Raw genomic sequence first — 17,835 nt, 5'->3', positions numbered from 1 at the left:
TAGTGCAGAACAATTAAATTGCCTTATAAGAATAATCAAAAATAAAAGTATTTTATATTTATTATTATTATCGTTTTACGATTAGATACAATTAACGATAAAAACGGCAAATTTTATTTAAAATATTTCTGTGAAATTAATTGCACACGTTTCGATCAATTTTTCATTGTACAGTTATTTATTTACAGCATTTTAGGTATCCCATAAGTAATATCAAATGCGTAGTTTGCTTTTAGAAAAGTAAGATATCTTTTTATATATATAGCCCTGTACTGCATATATATACAAAAGCATTAGATTATATGCTATGCAAGATTACATTGTGTAACACTTGATTTCTTAGTGATACAAATCATTTTAATGTACTTTTCTGTACGAGAGACTACATACTTTATCTTCTATATCTATCTATCCATTCATAATGTATAAATGTAACGTTTTGTAATAATACATCACATTTACATTCCTAATATTTAATACTTCCATTTCTTTATGACATTTCCAATTACATGTATTTCACATGTAATTTTGCACAGCATAAGTTTAACACATTTTAATAAAATTCAAAATACCTAGGTGTTCATGAAATCTAATATGCATGAGAATATGTTCATATATATGAATTCAAATATAGATATAAAAAAATGTTATGGAATCGTAATATATCGTTACACGATTATGGATTTAGTTCTGCATTAATTGTAAATTACGTGATTTATTTCACAGTTACACAGATAATTGAAGATAATAGGTCTCTTCTTTTTAACTGAACTGGCTGCACTAGTCGAGAGTTTCTTTCTCTTTTTAATATAAAAGGAAAAAATACACTCTGAATTAGTGCAACCAGTTCGGTTGAAAAGACCAGACTTAAATAAAGGACTAAATTCTTCCGAGAATTACATACTTATAAAATATACTCACTTTATAAAATATAAATGACTCCTCTCTGAGGTATGTGCCAAAATGTTAGGCATTCAAGATACATATCAAAACTACCCGTTATACATGTCAAAAATTAAAAACGTTATTAAATTTTGAAGGGTATGTTTTGTAAAAATGAAACAAAGTTTCGAAAAGTAGTCCTGTATCTTCTGATTTTATGACTCGGCCGTTCTTCTTTGATAAACAGATGGAAATGTACGAATGTTCTTTACATTATATTTTTATACATATCTGACATAGTGCGTTTTATACCACGTGAAAAATATAAATTATTCCGAGTAGTTTCGACTTAACACAAAATCGTTGTATCAAATGTCCTCGTAATGAATTCATATAGGAGAAAAGCATGATTAATATATAATTGTAAATAATACCAAAAATTCGTTCTCTTTACGGACGCTTTGGAAGGATATTATGAAGAGGAATAAAGAGGAATGAAACACAACTGAAGCAGCGATAACATTTTTTTCTCCACTTTTGTATTAAAAATGCTTCAACAGTACCCAAAAATTTTTTCCATAGAGCAACGTGCGTTTCTTCGGAAAAGAATTCAAACAACCTCTCTCTGTCGGCGCATATAAACGTAACAAGTCGTATAAAATAAAGCAATTAAAAATTGACAATAATTAGTGTTCGAGAGCAATTACCGTATACATATATGACATTAGATCTTATAGCACAGGTATAATAAGGCGCATATATTCTACTCATCGTCAACGGCGAGTAAAAGGAAGGTGTAGTACGCATAATTTTTTTTATCTTTCTTTTTTGTATCACTGGTATGTTGAAGAGTTCTAGGCTTGATCTGGAATAGGAGACATGATATGATTAGATGATTGATACAAAGAGAACAGGGATTACATTTGGAACCGCAAGGTGCAGGATTATCTAGGCAGTTATCGGTCAGATGTGTCGTTAGTGTGTTGTCGCATACTGTAACGCACGAACGATTGATTTTTCTTTTTTTCGTTATGTCGTAATTAATATAATTCTACTGTTGTTTACACTCATTAGGATCATCGCCTTGTTTCCCACCTGAAGGCGCATTAGGAGATGAACCCTCCTCATCCTCCTCATCCTCGTCGACGTCATCGTCATCATCTCCGTCCTCCTCATCCTCATAATCTTCATCTTCATCCTCTAAACCTTCGCCTGAAATTCATCCCATTTTATGAAGAAATTACTCGGAGATACATTTAAACGAATATTATAATTGCAGATTACGAGTAAATATTTTTTAATTTGTTATGACGCGCGTGTTTATACGGTTATTTAGCATTGAATTTATAAATGTTTTATCATACTTATTATATTCATGATATTCATATGGGATTATTATAATAATAGTGCTTATAGACATTACCTGTGTAGTACAATACAGCTCTAGGAACTATACGTTCTCTGATGTAATGGCCTAATTCGAAATCACTGGTCAACAAAGCTTGGGTTTCATCGTCTATGTCAGCTTCCGAGTCTTCTGGCACTAAAAAATAGATTGCACCAACATTATAAACGAAATGAATATAGATCCCATGTATGAAAGAAGCTAATACGACGAGATATTAATTACCGATTGGCGGACTAAAGAAATTAAAGAAAGAATCGTTTTGAACCGTTTTGGTCACAGTACGCATAGATCCTCGAGATTTATGTTTCTGATTTTTCTTAATGGTTTTTATTGTTACATTCTTGCCTTTCTTCCAATCAATAACACAACCCTATAGAAAAGAAATTTTTTTTTAGTATCATAATTAATATTGAAAACTAAAATTAAATAATAAAAGCTTTACTTTGCATTTAAATATCTCGGGTCCTTCAAAACTAAATGGATCATTTTTTTCCGGGGCACATTTCATGATATATTCTTTAGTGAGCACTGTATTTGAGAAATATTCGTTTGATGTAAAATGGAACTCAAGGACAAATCCCTAAAAAAATATATGTTAATTTAGTTTCTTTTTTTTTAATCATTAATTATATCATCCTATATGATGACTCACCATTGGATTACATTCCAGAAATTTGACTTTAATATCACTTAGATGTTTCAGGATCGGCTCATCATGTTCCTGAACCATATCGGCTAATGTACCTACATTCTTAAATATTGTTAGCCAGAAATCTGGGATGCCTTTAGCGTCATCTTCGTTTTCTGTCCTGTGAAAAGTTATACAATATAAATTAATTTGCAGAACAACTAATTACATTTCTAAATAAATTGTGTATTTAATATAACTAAAGTTTCTCCTAAATAGATAATCCTAAATATATACAAATGTAACACATTATCTATTACATAAAAACATACTCCTTGTTTTCTTTATTATCCTCGATTTTTGCTTTTTCTTTCATATAATTATTTAGAGTTTCTTCATCCTCATCGCTTTCCCACACGCATTGTTCGTCCGTTGGCTCATATATACCAGATACTATCTCACACCGCTTCTGATATATGGGTGCACACATTTTATAATATTCACATTCCAAAGCATGGACTTCCTCGTAAAATTTAGCCTCAATATTAGTAGTGACAAGCTGCAGTTGTTTCAAAGCTTTAATCCTGCGTTTGACAGGAATAGGCTGAGACTGCATTTGCTAAAAATATAATAGCGTTCGTAAAACTTTGTATAGTCTAAATGTGCCACTAAATTATTCAACATTACAAAAAATATTTAATTACTAATTTAAAAAAATTTTTTTGAGTGTTTTTGTTCTTTGCAATTTTAATACAAATAATTGATTAAAGCCAATTTTTAACATTTTATATAAGTTAGTAACACAATTATAGATTTGTAATTATATAATTACAAATATATAATTATGTATATAATTTGAGATTTTAATTGAAACAGAGATAGTAAATTGAATGACAAATAGATGAAATGAATTGCATGACAAATATATGAAATGTATCATTCTAATAAAACTTGTCAGTTAAATAAGACATAAAAGCAAACAAGCATTAGGAAGCATGCAGTTAGAAAAAGATTTTTGCAATATCATTGTAATTGTAAATATTTAACAAGATCAGTCACAATTTATACAAATCCAATATGATTCGTAGAATTTACAAGACGCGAAATAATATTGCAATACCTCTAATAGTACTGGAGGAACATAATTTCGAAGAGCATCTAACACTTCAGGACTACGAAAAGTACTTTTTGGTCGGTTGCTATCATCTTCGTCTTCAACGGATTCCGTAGCACTACTATTGACGGCGCGTTCCGGATCGGTTGTCATATTACTACAATTCAAATGTATCGCTATCAATTTCTTTTACCTTTGTACATCTTTAGTATCAACGTATTTATATTGATCTAAGAAATTTTTTTAACATTCGGTCTTTTAAAGTCATTAACTTGTTGAATCCTGTTTGCAATTATAATTTTGTTGAATTTTACTAGTAGACTGAAGATTCTTATGTATGTATCTATATATTTCACACTGGTGATCATTTGATTTTGCTCGCTAAAGCAGTGCTAAAATTTATGCAAAAGTGTACATTGCTGGGTTCACATTGATAAAAAGGCAAGCAATCGAGAGGATATTTGATTGCAATGTAATTAAAGAATATTTACAGCATAATTAAAGAATGGAAAAAATATACATATGTGGTTTAATTAATATGTGTGTATGTGTGTGTGTGTACAATGAATAGAGAGAAGGTAAAGTCCATCTTCAAACTGGTATAAAGGTGATAATTAAATGCATGTGAGTGCAAGGCAAAATTTAATAAAAAAAATTCTGATCTACTAGATTCTTAATAAAAGACAAATCTAATTGTACATCTTTTAAGGAAAGTAACATAATGTACTCTGTAAAAAAAAATTTTTAAATTTAATTAAAAAAATTAAATTATTTTAGGTACAAACTCAAAAAATCAACATAAGACGGTTAAATTTTTCAGACAGGCAAGAGCAAGGGCAAGTGTAAGAACGCAGTGCTCGCAAAATGTGCTCTGGAATTATGATATCAAATCTTATATTAAAAAAAAGAAAAAAAAAAAAAAAAAAAAAAAAATATAAGATTGCGAGAAATTACACAACCACGGTGTAATCACGTAATAAAATAATACGTCAAATTTGCGAAACTCGAGAGACACGTATGTCGCAAGATAAAATAGAGATCCTCATAATTCCGTTGCGATTCAAATCGTGCTGATTCACGTGGTAAAAATTTCGCTCAAGTTTACTATTTTTTTTTTTTTCTTCTTTTTTTTTTATTCGCTATTTTTTCGATAAAATATGAAAACCGATTGCGCGCGGGGCTGACGTTTCAAGATTCGTCGAAAGGTTATTCCAAAGCAAGCAATCGCGAGGACAATGAAATAGACACGAGATACTAAACGCGGTATAAATCGGACGCGCGTCGACAAGGTGCGACGAAAAAGCGTGGATCGCAAACAATGGGACAAAATTCAAGACCGCTAGTCCGGGTGATCTCACATCGGGGGGGAAAAAACCATCGGACACGAAGAAAAACGTGCGCACATGGAGGACGACGGGGTCGTCAGGAACGCCTGTCGTACGATAAAAGACGTGAAAAAGAACGAAACCGGAGGGTAAGAGGGGGACAAAGTGCGCGCGCGAGAGGAAATACGTCGCGAGAGGAACGTGCGTGCGAACGCGACGTGGTGAGAGCCTTACTCGCCGTCGGACACACCGAGCTGGACTTCTCGGTTACGTTACCTTCGTATCACGGAGCTGATCCGCAAGAGAAGAGACCAAATCTGACCGAAGCGGGGAATGAACGAACGACTGCGAACAACGGACCGCACGCACCAAGCACGAACCGGTCGCTGCCTCTTGACCGTTGACCGTGGAACACGTGACACATAGAGGGGTAAACGGCTCGTTACTTGCGGCTCGCCCAGACGGACGGTTTGCCGCGCGGCAAAGACTACAGCCAATCAGAGCTTGGCTTTTACGAAAGACCGGCAACTTGATTGGCCGTTGCCTGGAGACCTTATAATGTGAGTCGCAACACACGATATCGGCTTGTGATTGGTCAATTGTCAATTATCGTTGGCTCGCTGAGCCACGAAAGACGGCGGTTCATGGAAACAAGTATTTCGGTAACCGAATTGGACCGAATTCAAGATTCGTCATCCGTCATCCGGTGCAGTATCTATAATTAATCACGTGCACCGTGACGTTAACGAAATTCCGAAAATACAACGAAGTCTCGCGGTTATGTTCGCGATGAGATCTGACTGGTAGATGTAAAGTTTTTTTTTTTTTTCTCTCAGTCACAGCGAGTCGTCATCGTCGTCGCCGCCGCCGCCGCGAATAGAATATTTTTTTTCTCCGTTCTCACGTTTATGTTCGAGGGTGCGAATACCTAGGACGGTGCAAAATATGTGTATACATTCGACTCGATAATACGTTCGGCCGCGAAATATGTCAGCGGACACGACGGGTCTGGATGGGATTGTCGAGCGCACAGATTACGATACTCACGATGGTTATCTCGTCGACGAGGTCGACCGCGTCAATCTGTCGGATATGCAACTCGACGACAACGACGATTGGTGAGTGTCAAACGTGCCAGTGGCTCTTTAATTATTTCATTTTTGTTCGGCGCATAACTGTATTAAAGCTGAAGACACTGAAATAAAAAAAAAATATGACGTTTTTATCTTTATCTTTATTTCCATTCGACCTTTATTTGTCGAAAAAGAAGCAACTATATGTTTAGAAAAATATGATAAAAATGTAAGAACTGAAATGTGTGTGAAATCATGTATGTTCTCTTACTATTATTTGCTATTTAAAGAAAAAAAATAATTATGTTAATCAAAAGATTCTGTGCTCTTCTTCTTATGCGTCATTGTATACGTTTTCTTTTTTTTAAATAATTTTAATTACAGTTATCTATATAACTGTCTATTCATCTACTTGTTATTAATTAGTTTATTATGTTGGATTAATCTAATGAAATAAAGAATGCATAAATAAAACATTTTTATTTATATTCTATAATATTATATAACATGATAATTCTAATCATTATTAATTATTTATAATATTTAATATTATCAGTTATTTATAATTATAATAATAAATTATTATTTAAAATTTGATACTTATTTTAGTATTCAATCTCTTTGTTGCTCTAATATAATACAAGTTAACAGCATTTCAAATTGTTATTCTTTTTCAGGTTGTATATGCCTCTGCAATGCTCAACCGAATCTACAATACATGATCTATACACCTGGTTGAAAACAGAACCACAATTGGACGTACAAAGTAAAACAGAATATTTCTTATAATAAGCTGTTTGCAAAATGTTTCCAATTTGATTTATAGTCTAAGATTTACACATTATTTATTATAGCTAAAAATTAAATTTTCTCTAGATAACAAAAAGTGCATTGACACGAGAACATTTACAAGACCTAAAAAACGGTCGGTTCGAATGAGTTTTGAATCAATTTTTGAAGGGTTACCACCTTCTCCCACAACAAATACATTGGAAACACAAAATGTTATGCGCACAGAAAATGTAAGTTGTTTATTATTTTTAATCTTTAATATATTTTCAATATTTTATAGATATATATTTATGGAAATTAATATTAAAATAATATGTTTTTATTTTATAAAACAAGCGGATATATTTATAGAATAAATTTTTAAATTATTTTACAATAACTATGAGTTAATAGTCTGATAGTCAAAATTTGTAATATATTAATATTTTGATGTTTAAAATTTTGTTCGTAATATGCTAATATTATATAATTTGTTTGTATTACAGATGGAAAAAGTCTTACCTGCAAGAATGGCAGATAAAGAATCTATTCCACCGATGCTGAAGTCCACCAAAAAAGGTGTAAACATTTTATCTAACGATAACTTTTCAGTAATATCAGGTCAGGAAAGCATGGAAGCATTTTTGAACATGTCACAATCCAAAGGAATTGATTCGTTCATAAATTTAAATGAACCAGAATTCAATGATCCATTGATGAGCATATCGCAGCCTTCTATTTTGTATGCATCTATTATCTCGCCTACAAACGAATCTACATTTGTGGAAAATGGCACAATATCAGTAACAAATAAGACTACAACTCAAAATGTTGAAAAAGAAGAGTCAAGCTCCAGTAATATCAATGAAACATTTGTGATGCAAAATGCTGACGATACGTTTACGCTGGACAAAATGTATTGCACAAATACTTTGAATAACAGCTTCAAAGAGTCTGTTCAACTGAATAAAGGCTTGAACGAAACATATGACACTGAAACTCCTATCGAAGCACCAAAACTGCAATCAAATGTCAACAAAGCAAAAATTACCACTTTGTCTTCCACTTTTGTAACCGAGCCTAATGCTGACGCTACTTTCGTACAATTATCGAACGAAATGAATATTAAACCATTAGATACGACGTATCTACCTTCGGCGAAAGACGCCGAGAGAGAAAATTTGCCTGTATCGATTGAAAACGATATGTATAAGCCTAGTGTACAACAAGTGGATCTGAATGTAACGTGTGATATTCCATCGGCCGAATCTGCGGCAAACATCTTAGACATATCTTTCAAGGTGCCTATTCATAACCAATCCACGCCGATGAATCCGAACATGTTGAATCCAATATCGAAACTCGCTATGAAGCATCTGGAGCCACGGCAACCTATGTACTCCGCGCTAAAAGCTCCCACATCGTTGAGGCAAGAGTTGCTGGCAGAGATTCAACGAGGCGGTGAACGCAAATGGGATTCTACATATAACCATATCTCCAGTGAGGATCTCAACTCAAGAGACACAAAAGAGAATATTCGTGTAGTCTGTAATGAGGATGAGACGGACGTTCTTCCATTGAACAGATACCAGACCTACAAAAAGTCAGTGTTGACAAATCAGTGTAGAAGTCAGAAAGAAATCGCTCAAAGAGAATTATCAGCAGACCAACGTAAATTTTATACTTTTACAAAGAAAAGCAACAATAATCCTATCGAAAAGACTGACGCTATTGCCAACGAGAACGCTGAAATGCGTCTGAACGTTATGGACAGCACGTTCTGCAAACCTCTGCCGCCAAAAGCGCAACAAAAAAGAAATGTACCAAGAATGTTGTCAAAATTACCAAAGTTCTTGCAAAAATCTAATCCCAATCTTGTGTCGAGTTCACTGAAGGCCGCCTGTGGTGTGTCGGCTGGTTACGCGAGCATATCCAGCATAGGATACATCAAAGGCTCGCAGCCCGATATCGTGCAAAGAGACATCGCCGAGAGATCACAGCTATCGAGCAACAAGTTGCATCCGTATGACAAGCTGGAGAGTGGTTCCGAGCAACGGTTGCTCGAACAGATTAACGCGAATACAAATATTCAATTTCCGATAAAGAGAGTGATAACCGCCGGCTCGACGGAGAGTATAGAGAGCACTCAGAGTGCCCATAGCGCTCCTGACTTGGATGATAGACTCAGCACGTGCTCTGACAGTAGCAGTCACAATTCGTGCAACAGACGCACAATGAATATCGAGCAGTTGCATCAATTAGTACGGATGCAAGAAGAGAGTAAGCGCTGAACTTTATTATATATTTAAAATTGATTAAAATTATTTTATTACAGAATTAAAAAAACATAGAATTAAAATAGCAGAAAATAGAAATTTAGAATTTAATATATAAAATATATAAAATATAAAAATTGAGTAAAAATTTAAGATTTAGAATTAATTTAACATGCATTAGAATATAAAATTTATAATTAAAAACATTGTTTTATCAAAGTTGATTGAGCAAAATTATTAATTTTAAATTTGCATCTTTAGGTTTAAAACAGGATTCAGCGCCCAAACCGCATATACGAGTCCTAGAAAACACTTGGGTCGAAACAAAGACGGATTTGCCTTCCCCAATTCTGAAAAATGGCTTAGGATACGAAATTAACAGACATTCACAAAATATTGATTTAAGTATGAAATGTAGTTCTCCACTAATGAGTCCTACTGGGTCTAGTCATGCATTAAACAACGACGGTAATCAGATTATCTTTTTTTTTTTTTAATATAAAATTAGTAAACAATTAAAATATTAAAATAAAATTAGTAAACAATTTAATTTAAAATAATTAAGCAAATATTTTATGCATTTAAAGGAAATCCTGAAGGACATAACAACATAACAAAGACCAAGAATGAAATTGCGATAGTTGAAAAAACAGAGGTATGTTTTTGCACAAACTTATAGTATTACAAAAATCAACATTATAAAATATGAATTAATAATTGAAATTTATCTATTGTGTTATTTCGACACATACATTACATATATGCTCTAAAGTTTTACTTATTGCCCACAAATATCAATTTCAAATTAGAAAAAACAGTTTTAATTTATTTTTAATTAATAATAGTTTTTATCATGTAATACTCTACGATCTTATAATTCTCTCACGTACAATTAATTACTGGCTTGGTGAAAAATCGGGGATGAAAAAACTAATTTTATAAATTAAAATAAATTATTAATAAATATTTAGAGTAATACATATATTGATACATCAACATTATATTAATTTTTAGAGTTCGAATCAAGTAGTGCCTAAAATTGAGAATAAGACTCGGTTGAGACAACCGACTAATTGGAGTACTGGAAACAAGCCAGCTGCTGTGATAAGCGGAATTCCTAGACCTGCATCGCGTATACCAGCTCCCAGATTCACCCGGCCAAACGCGAAAACCGCTCAAGCCGATCTGAGAAAGGGATATACGTGAAATTGCGAACGGTAAAACAAAGCACGTAAGAAGATATTAAAGGGAAAGATCGTTTCTTTTGAATACATAATAATCTTAATACCGCTAATGTGGCTATTAAAATAACAAGGATATTTTTAGTTCATGTAATAATAAATTAAGTTTCTCAGAGTTGAGATAAAATTCAGTATTACTGAGCTTCCAAATCGAACGATGAGAAAGAACAATGTTTGTTTGTTTGTATTGCATTTGTAAAATTAGTAGTGTGAAATTTTGTGTCATATTATTATTATTCCTATTTAATGCATATATGTGCATCTTTTGTTATGATTCAAAGCATCATTTTCTTGCTGATAAGCATTGAAAATATTTTAACTTATACTGTTATATATAAACTTGTAAAATATTTCAAATGTTTTTTATCCCTCTATTGATAGCTATGATAAAAAAACCAGATCTCTTTTGAGAGAAAAATCATCAAAGAATTATTTTGATAATTGCCAAAACCAAGTGTTAATGTTTGTAATTTCTATAGGATTTAAATTTCTATATTCGGTATTTTATATGAAAAGTCGAAAAAAAACACTGCTTTTTACACAAAGGGTCAGTACAAACAGCAGCGATAAATCTGAAATCCTTGTATATAAAAATAATATGTAAACATTAGAGATCATTTAAGTTATTTTTTGTCAAATGCTAAATGACAAATCGGCCGCAAATTTAAAAAAAAATGTATAATACAAAAAAAGGAAAGATGCATGTCATGAATATATTTGTAGACAATGCAGTCTTTAACTCGCACCTCCGTCCTGTTTGACAGGGTGAGCATTTTTTTCGGTAAATTCGCAATAATCCGTTTTTGTCAAGTCTGAGACATATCGTGTCACGTTTGCATCGTACAAAGAAGTTATAAATATATAAAGAAATTAAAGTTTGATATAGCAATATGTAAGACAATTGTTCAATCCGTTCATATCATCATTGTTCAATACCTGAACAAATCGACCATTAAAACGTTATTATGCAAACATAAGTTCGATAGTTTTCAGCAGAAAAAATAAAATATTTCGTGATTTCACACGTGTTGTCGCATGTAGATAAATAAGCATTTTGTAGAACTTTTGCTTTTATTCAAATTTTTTTGTGGATTTCATATTTAGCATACAATGAACAAATAACAATGTTTGTACGCTTTGCTTCGTTATTCACTAAGAAAATTCATAAACTTCTAATTTAATATAAATATTCCTAACAGGGAATTTTCAGTTACGATTATTATATGCCATGGCAAACACATATTTAAAATATGTTATTTATATATTAATTAAGTAATATTTTTATTAATGGGAAATGTATTATAATATTCTATTGAACGAAATATTCTACAATTAAATTGCAGAAATATTTAACTGAGCTCTTACACGTTACTGATATTTATTCTACAGGAAGCGTAAAACGCTAACGTAAGGTAATTTTAATTGCGAACCAGAATTGAGAAGTAATGTGTACGCCGATTGTAAATAATAAAACGAGAAAGTGATCGTCGTGTATTGTAATCTTTATTTATGTCAATAAGTGCTAGACCTGAAGTGCCTTTATTGTATTAATTGAGATACAAACAGCGGTCGTTTATACATAAAAATACAAAAACTAAGAAAATGCGCTCACTAATCTAACAAGTTTACTGCCCAAATAATACTGGGAATATTTAATGTTACCTCTTTTTTATAAATCTTGTAATAATAAATAATATATGTTATTATACATATCTTCGTCTGTTATCTATTCCAATAGAATCAAACCATTCATTTAATAATACATATATTTCAAATTTAAATACAATTTAAAAATCTCCTTCTTTGCATATCTTGTAGATAGAAAATCTTTCGACATAATTAAATAATATCCATGTCTTAAATATGATTAATATTATTTTTTTATTACATTTCAAATAATAAAAAAGTAATGCATTTGCTTCAAGAGAAGTTCAGTTTGTGATGTTTTCCCATTTTCCATATGTTACTGCAGATATGTGTGTGAATAACTTATTACAATAAAGACTAGATAGCTATTCCTTGACTACAGACAAACGCATAGCTGTTACATTAAATCCGCAAAATATTTTTTATCATCTGACAGATATTTAATAATACATCAAATAGAGATATAAATACATTCTTGCAATGACGATATATAAGATACAGACATATGCATGGAATTGAACAGTGATAACAAGGGTGTATCTCACTGAACATAGTAAAATTGACAATATATGAAAACTGGTTATACATTTACAATAATTACATGAAGTGAAATGTGTGAAAAAATTTATAATATAAATAACATATAACAAATGGATAAAATGATTGTATATAAATTAAGACAATTAGATATCGCTATATAAAATACAGGTACTTATTTAAAATGTTATTGCAGTAAATATGTTCACAATCGTCAAACATTGCTGCGTTAAAAGCTGTACTAATCAGTATTTACTGTACTAATCAGTATTTAAATGGTTAAACAATACCTATGCATCAGACATTGTCATCTAATAACTAACAATACATTTAAATAATTCTGTTATGTGCTTACAAAAAATCCGAAAAATTTAATAAAAATACTTTGGTCATTTTCTTACATTTGTACCTAAATAATACATATAATATATATAAATAATATACGAACATTTAATTAATTTTGAGTGGATCTTAAATTATTTTTTAAGACGTTACGTCGCTATAAATTTAATTTAAAGATTTAAAGATAATTATTGATTCTTACTAATGCATAATATAAATTGATGCAAAATTGTAAATAAAATTTATATATAATATTTAGTAAGTGTGCAATATATAATAACTATAAATAATTATTACATTTTCGATATATAATTTCAGTATCTTTTAGATTAAATAAAAAAGTTTTAATTCTGTCTTGTAATATTGAATGCATTTATCAGAGAAAAAATCGATTGAAGATGTGCTCAATATATATTTCTGATTAGTATTGTGTGCACTATGTATTTCATATACTTAGATGTGTTCAAAAATCTTTTAGTAATAGTGAAAATTGCACATCTCCATGGTAAGTATGTAGATTTTTTATACAATCTTATTACAATCTGAGGATTTATGTGTTAGCAGAGAGATTATTAAATATTATATTATATTATAAATTAATATTATATATAAATATATATTATAAATTAAAAAATATAATCATGAAAATATATATAAAATATATATAAGAGAATTACGAATTTTTCGTGATATTCATTAATTTTGTAATTAATATCTTGCAATATTAATAATGAAATAAAATATTTAAACATACATTTTCTGTTTTATAAATAATTTTGCCATCTCATAACCTTTCTCTTATCACAATCGATAATATGATATAATCCTTTATATGCACAAGGAATGTCATGCCAAGGCACTGTAAAATCATATATTTATGGCTTATCATTTATAAACAACTCTGTGCATGAATTAATATATAAAAATATGTCAAATGTTTAGATTTAGAAAAAAGCATACGCTGTATTAGTTTTCTAAATTACTAGTCAAGATTTATATGGATTTTTAGGAACAGCTATAATTTTGTCGATAATTAATTTCAAAGAGAAAATGAAAATTATGATCACAAATACAATGTGCAACACTTGAAATGTAATATCAACATTATTGAAATATTTATGAAAAATTCAACATTTTTATATCACGAATAATGTAGCAATCATCTCACATTATACATGTAGTATAGAAATAGATTCCCTACATGAAATATATGAAAAGTGAACACACATTTATAGTGACTCTCATTTCACGTTTTATCATATAGTCGAGTTCTTATCAAAACAGTTCGATATCATAGACACTGGTACTTACCGGTAATCTATTGATTGTCCATTAGAGAGCTAATAATTTAGAATGCTATAATAATTCGTGCAGGCAAGTATATACTTAACTGATATTTTACATTCGATCAATAATATGCGATTGCGCTTTTATTCGCATGCTAATTTACTGTCGAAACTACTCAGAGCGATGGCAAATGCCTGGACTGTACAAAGAGGAAATCTATAATCCATTGTAAAAACATCTTCTGCAACACGTCCGAACTGCATCACAACATATTCCACTGAAATTAATTAAAACCCATAACAATGATAATCACAATATATTATCAGTAAAGTATATAATTTTATATACTGATGTATCCACGTAAATAAATGGATGTAATTAAAATTTCATAGAAATTAAAATACAGAAAATGTAAAATCTTGCTTTTCTTACCATCACTGTCGTGGACAACTTGAAAATTTTTTACAGATGCCTGAGTTACTCGCCCATGGAAGTTAAGCACATAGGACTGTGATTCATCATTCCACACAGGAGTCTTATTATGTAATTCTATTAAATTGTCCATATGCTTTAATTTCCAACGTTCTGAAAAAATTATATAATATACACGTTGAAAAAAAAATAAAATATATCATAATGATATATAATCAAATAATTTTTATTTGTAATTTTAATCATAGAACTGCATCATTTTTAACTACAATGTAAGCAGAAATTGTATAATATTATTTTGCTTCATTAGTTACTTTTGCAATTTGACATACAATTCTAAAATACATTTTATTCGCTTTAATCTTGTATCACTTTTAATGAATATTATTTTAATATTAAAATTATAATTACCAAGCAAAGTGTCTGAGTCGTCTCGCGGGCATATCTCTACTCGCTTTTGATCGGGCGTCATGCCTGGTATGATGACTGTCATTTTACGTGGCCCTTTAAAACCTAGAACGTTCGTGTCGTACACTACCGCGGCTAATTCTTGCCGCGGATTAAAACGCTCGTCGCGTTTGTCATCCTTCAGTAGCGAGTATCCGTTGTCATAAATTGTGAATTGCGTTCCCAAAAGATTTGATCGTAGTTTACCTACATAAGATTCTCCTCCTCTCGAAAGATCCGTAGGATCGGTTGAGATTAAGTAATTACTCGTTGCGCTTTTTTTTCTTTTTCGACCAGCCAACAGAAAGATCTGCAAATATACAATTAATGTATGGAAGATCGAAATAAACAGATAAACAAATGTACCTTCTTTCCGTAATCACGTTCTAGATGCAAGAAGTAGGTTGGATAAAGACCACGATCCATTCCTTTTCGATCACGCGTTATTCGACATTTGTAATACATTTTCTTATTTGCTGGTTGTAACACAAATTGTTCAATGTTACCTTCAACATTTCCTTCCAATTCCGGACTCTAGAAGATCAAAGGCATAAAAATCAATTATTACAATAGTTTTTTAAATTTTTATTCATATATATGATTATATATGTATGGAAAAAAATAATTAAAAAATTGTAATAATACATACGGAAGAATTATTATCTCTATTAATAAGAGTAGTAGCTCCTTCCGATGGTGCCACTCGAAGTGGTGAGGAACGTGGTAGAGATTCTGAAGGTGAATGGATATCGATAGGTGATGATTCCTCATCGGCACAATCAACACTTTGAAAACTTTCATATAGACTTCTTTCATTGACCACTGTAAAATAGATATTAATATAAACACGTTAGTTAATTAGAGCGTCGGTTTTAGCGTCGAAAATAATATAGTCGCGTCTTTGCATAATTATTCGTTCTGCTAAACAGTTTAAATCAGTTAAAATTTGATCGAATGTCCAATAAGAGCAGAGTGAGAGTGTATTTTAGTTCCATCCCGTCTCTCATCTCATACACCATATAATATTGCCATATTATGTCTTCATATGTAAATAGTCATACACATGGTCTTTCTTTTACTATATAGATTGAAGACATAATATATATTTCGATTTGACGAGCTAATTAGAAGAACTTAACACGGTTTCTGTGCTATTACAGTGTTTATAAGCTATTATTTGATAAAATAATAATCGCATATGTATTTAATATATTTTTAAATAATTTAATATCAACTTACCATTAATTGTCCCCTCACTAGTTTTTCTCTCTGCATATGGTCCTATATCTGTATTTGCTTGAGACATAGTATATTGTAATGGACCATCATATGCTACAAATATATTACAATATCTTTATTAAAGATAATTCTGACATTCTAAATTGCATTTATGACAATCATGGTTAATTGTAATTTATAATAATTATAAAATCATTTTATTTTCATGTTATATTACCGTGAAGTTCCTTGTTTGGATTCATCCATCTATTAGAATGTTGTGCACTGGATACATTAGATGCCTGTACCATTCCACTAGCACCAGTTTGCCTTTTTTGTTTCATCTTTTGTGCGATTAACTGTCTCTATATTAATTTACATACAACATGAATATATTATGATATTAGCATAGTTTGTCAATATAAAAATAACAATGAAAAATTAATACCCAAAAGATTATCGTTTAAATAAATAAATTCAATTTGATCACATTTACAAATTTCACTCTCGCATGACCTACTTAATTTTAAAATATACTTCTTGTTGGGCAAATATAATATAAATTTTCTTTTAAAGTACAACAAATAAAATAACTACCATATATAACACAATAATAAATCTTATATACAGAATATACGAAAGAGAAATTCAAGGCTACTTGAGAATATTGACTATTATTATCCAAGCTTTCGAGCGTTCGTTAATTATTCATAGAGTAGTAACTCAAAGTTTAACTTAGATTTCGATGCTTCTAATTGCTTATGTATTTAATTATACACCGCCAGCAATAAATTACTTCGGTAGATTTTCCATAAATTGCCTCTTCTCGTAACGTGAGCAACATTTTTTTGAAAATTAAATAGGTCGCGCTATACCGTACGCAGAAACAGGGTTACATGCTACGAGACCAAGTTTATGTGTCGAAGGTAAAAGATTCGGTGAACGTAATCGTACTCAAGTCACACCTGCTGTTCCAGCTTCTGCTGTCGCAGATCGAGCGATGTCATCTCGCGCGAAATTGTTCGGCCGATTACAAATCCAAGGTACACGGTCTCAGCCGCTGACAAATCAGTTTTGTTTACGTCAAACACACTCGTTCATTTACGGTACCTAGGCAACCGTTCACTCCAAACTGGATGGCGCATCATAATCTTTATGGTGGGCTCACAAGGATTATTAAATGACATTTCGTCGCTCCATGAAAATA

The 17,835-nt window shown here is 31.1% G+C and overlaps 3 protein-coding genes across 10 annotated transcripts; 1 reads left to right on the top strand and 2 right to left on the bottom strand.

Moving 5' to 3' along the window:
• Window positions 1-654: 654 nt before the first annotated feature.
• On the bottom strand, window positions 655-5,817 carry Nap1 (Nucleosome assembly protein 1). Of its 4 annotated transcripts, none has more exons than XM_072891338.1 (8): window positions 4,039-4,189; window positions 3,251-3,537; window positions 2,943-3,099; window positions 2,733-2,870; window positions 2,513-2,660; window positions 2,306-2,425; window positions 1,978-2,094; window positions 655-1,747 (listed from the first exon to the last, which is right to left on the bottom strand). In XM_072891338.1, exons 1-8 carry the CDS (start codon window positions 4,183-4,185, stop codon window positions 1,737-1,739), a joined length of 1,125 nt encoding a protein of 374 aa, XP_072747439.1. In that variant the 5' UTR covers window positions 4,186-4,189; the 3' UTR covers window positions 655-1,736. The 4 variants fall into 4 exon arrangements, with proteins under 4 accessions (XP_072747439.1, XP_072747440.1, XP_072747442.1 ...); XM_072891339.1 differs by lacking the exon at window positions 655-1,747 and adding an exon at window positions 5,634-5,790 and having other exon boundaries at window positions 1,838-2,094; XM_072891341.1 differs by lacking the exons at window positions 655-1,747; window positions 4,039-4,189 and adding an exon at window positions 5,634-5,817 and having other exon boundaries at window positions 1,838-2,094.
• A 211-nt stretch (window positions 5,818-6,028) lies between these two features.
• Window positions 6,029-11,417, top strand: LOC140665339 (uncharacterized). Its single transcript, XM_072891329.1, has 7 exons — window positions 6,029-6,475; window positions 7,108-7,196; window positions 7,307-7,452; window positions 7,708-9,481; window positions 9,739-9,945; window positions 10,065-10,132; window positions 10,492-11,417. Exons 1-7 carry the CDS (start codon window positions 6,345-6,347, stop codon window positions 10,681-10,683), a joined length of 2,607 nt encoding a protein of 868 aa, XP_072747430.1. The 5' UTR covers window positions 6,029-6,344; the 3' UTR covers window positions 10,684-11,417.
• Ktub (Tub domain-containing protein ktub) lies at window positions 6,536-17,759 on the bottom strand. Of its 5 annotated transcripts, none has more exons than XR_012046588.1 (9): window positions 17,594-17,759; window positions 16,867-16,993; window positions 16,650-16,742; window positions 16,060-16,232; window positions 15,777-15,944; window positions 15,375-15,720; window positions 14,964-15,116; window positions 14,556-14,808; window positions 6,536-6,552 (listed from the first exon to the last, which is right to left on the bottom strand). XR_012046588.1 is itself a non-coding variant. In XM_072891334.1 (8 exons), the coding sequence occupies exons 1-8, from the start codon at window positions 17,633-17,635 to the stop codon at window positions 14,675-14,677; spliced, it is 1,236 nt and encodes a 411-aa protein (XP_072747435.1). In that variant the 5' UTR covers window positions 17,636-17,759; the 3' UTR covers window positions 12,680-14,674. The 5 variants fall into 5 exon arrangements, 3 of the variants coding, with proteins under 3 accessions (XP_072747435.1, XP_072747436.1, XP_072747437.1); XR_012046587.1 differs by lacking the exon at window positions 6,536-6,552 and adding an exon at window positions 12,680-14,103; XM_072891334.1 differs by lacking the exon at window positions 6,536-6,552 and having other exon boundaries at window positions 12,680-14,808.
• Window positions 17,760-17,835: the final 76 nt, after the last annotated feature.

This window comes from Anoplolepis gracilipes, chromosome 4, assembly GCF_047496725.1.
Source record: "Anoplolepis gracilipes chromosome 4, ASM4749672v1, whole genome shotgun sequence".
Classification (NCBI taxonomy): Eukaryota; Metazoa; Arthropoda; class Insecta; order Hymenoptera; family Formicidae; genus Anoplolepis; species Anoplolepis gracilipes.
Note: the sequence above shows the minus strand (reverse complement) of the source record. Positions and strands in the feature narration are given on the sequence as shown.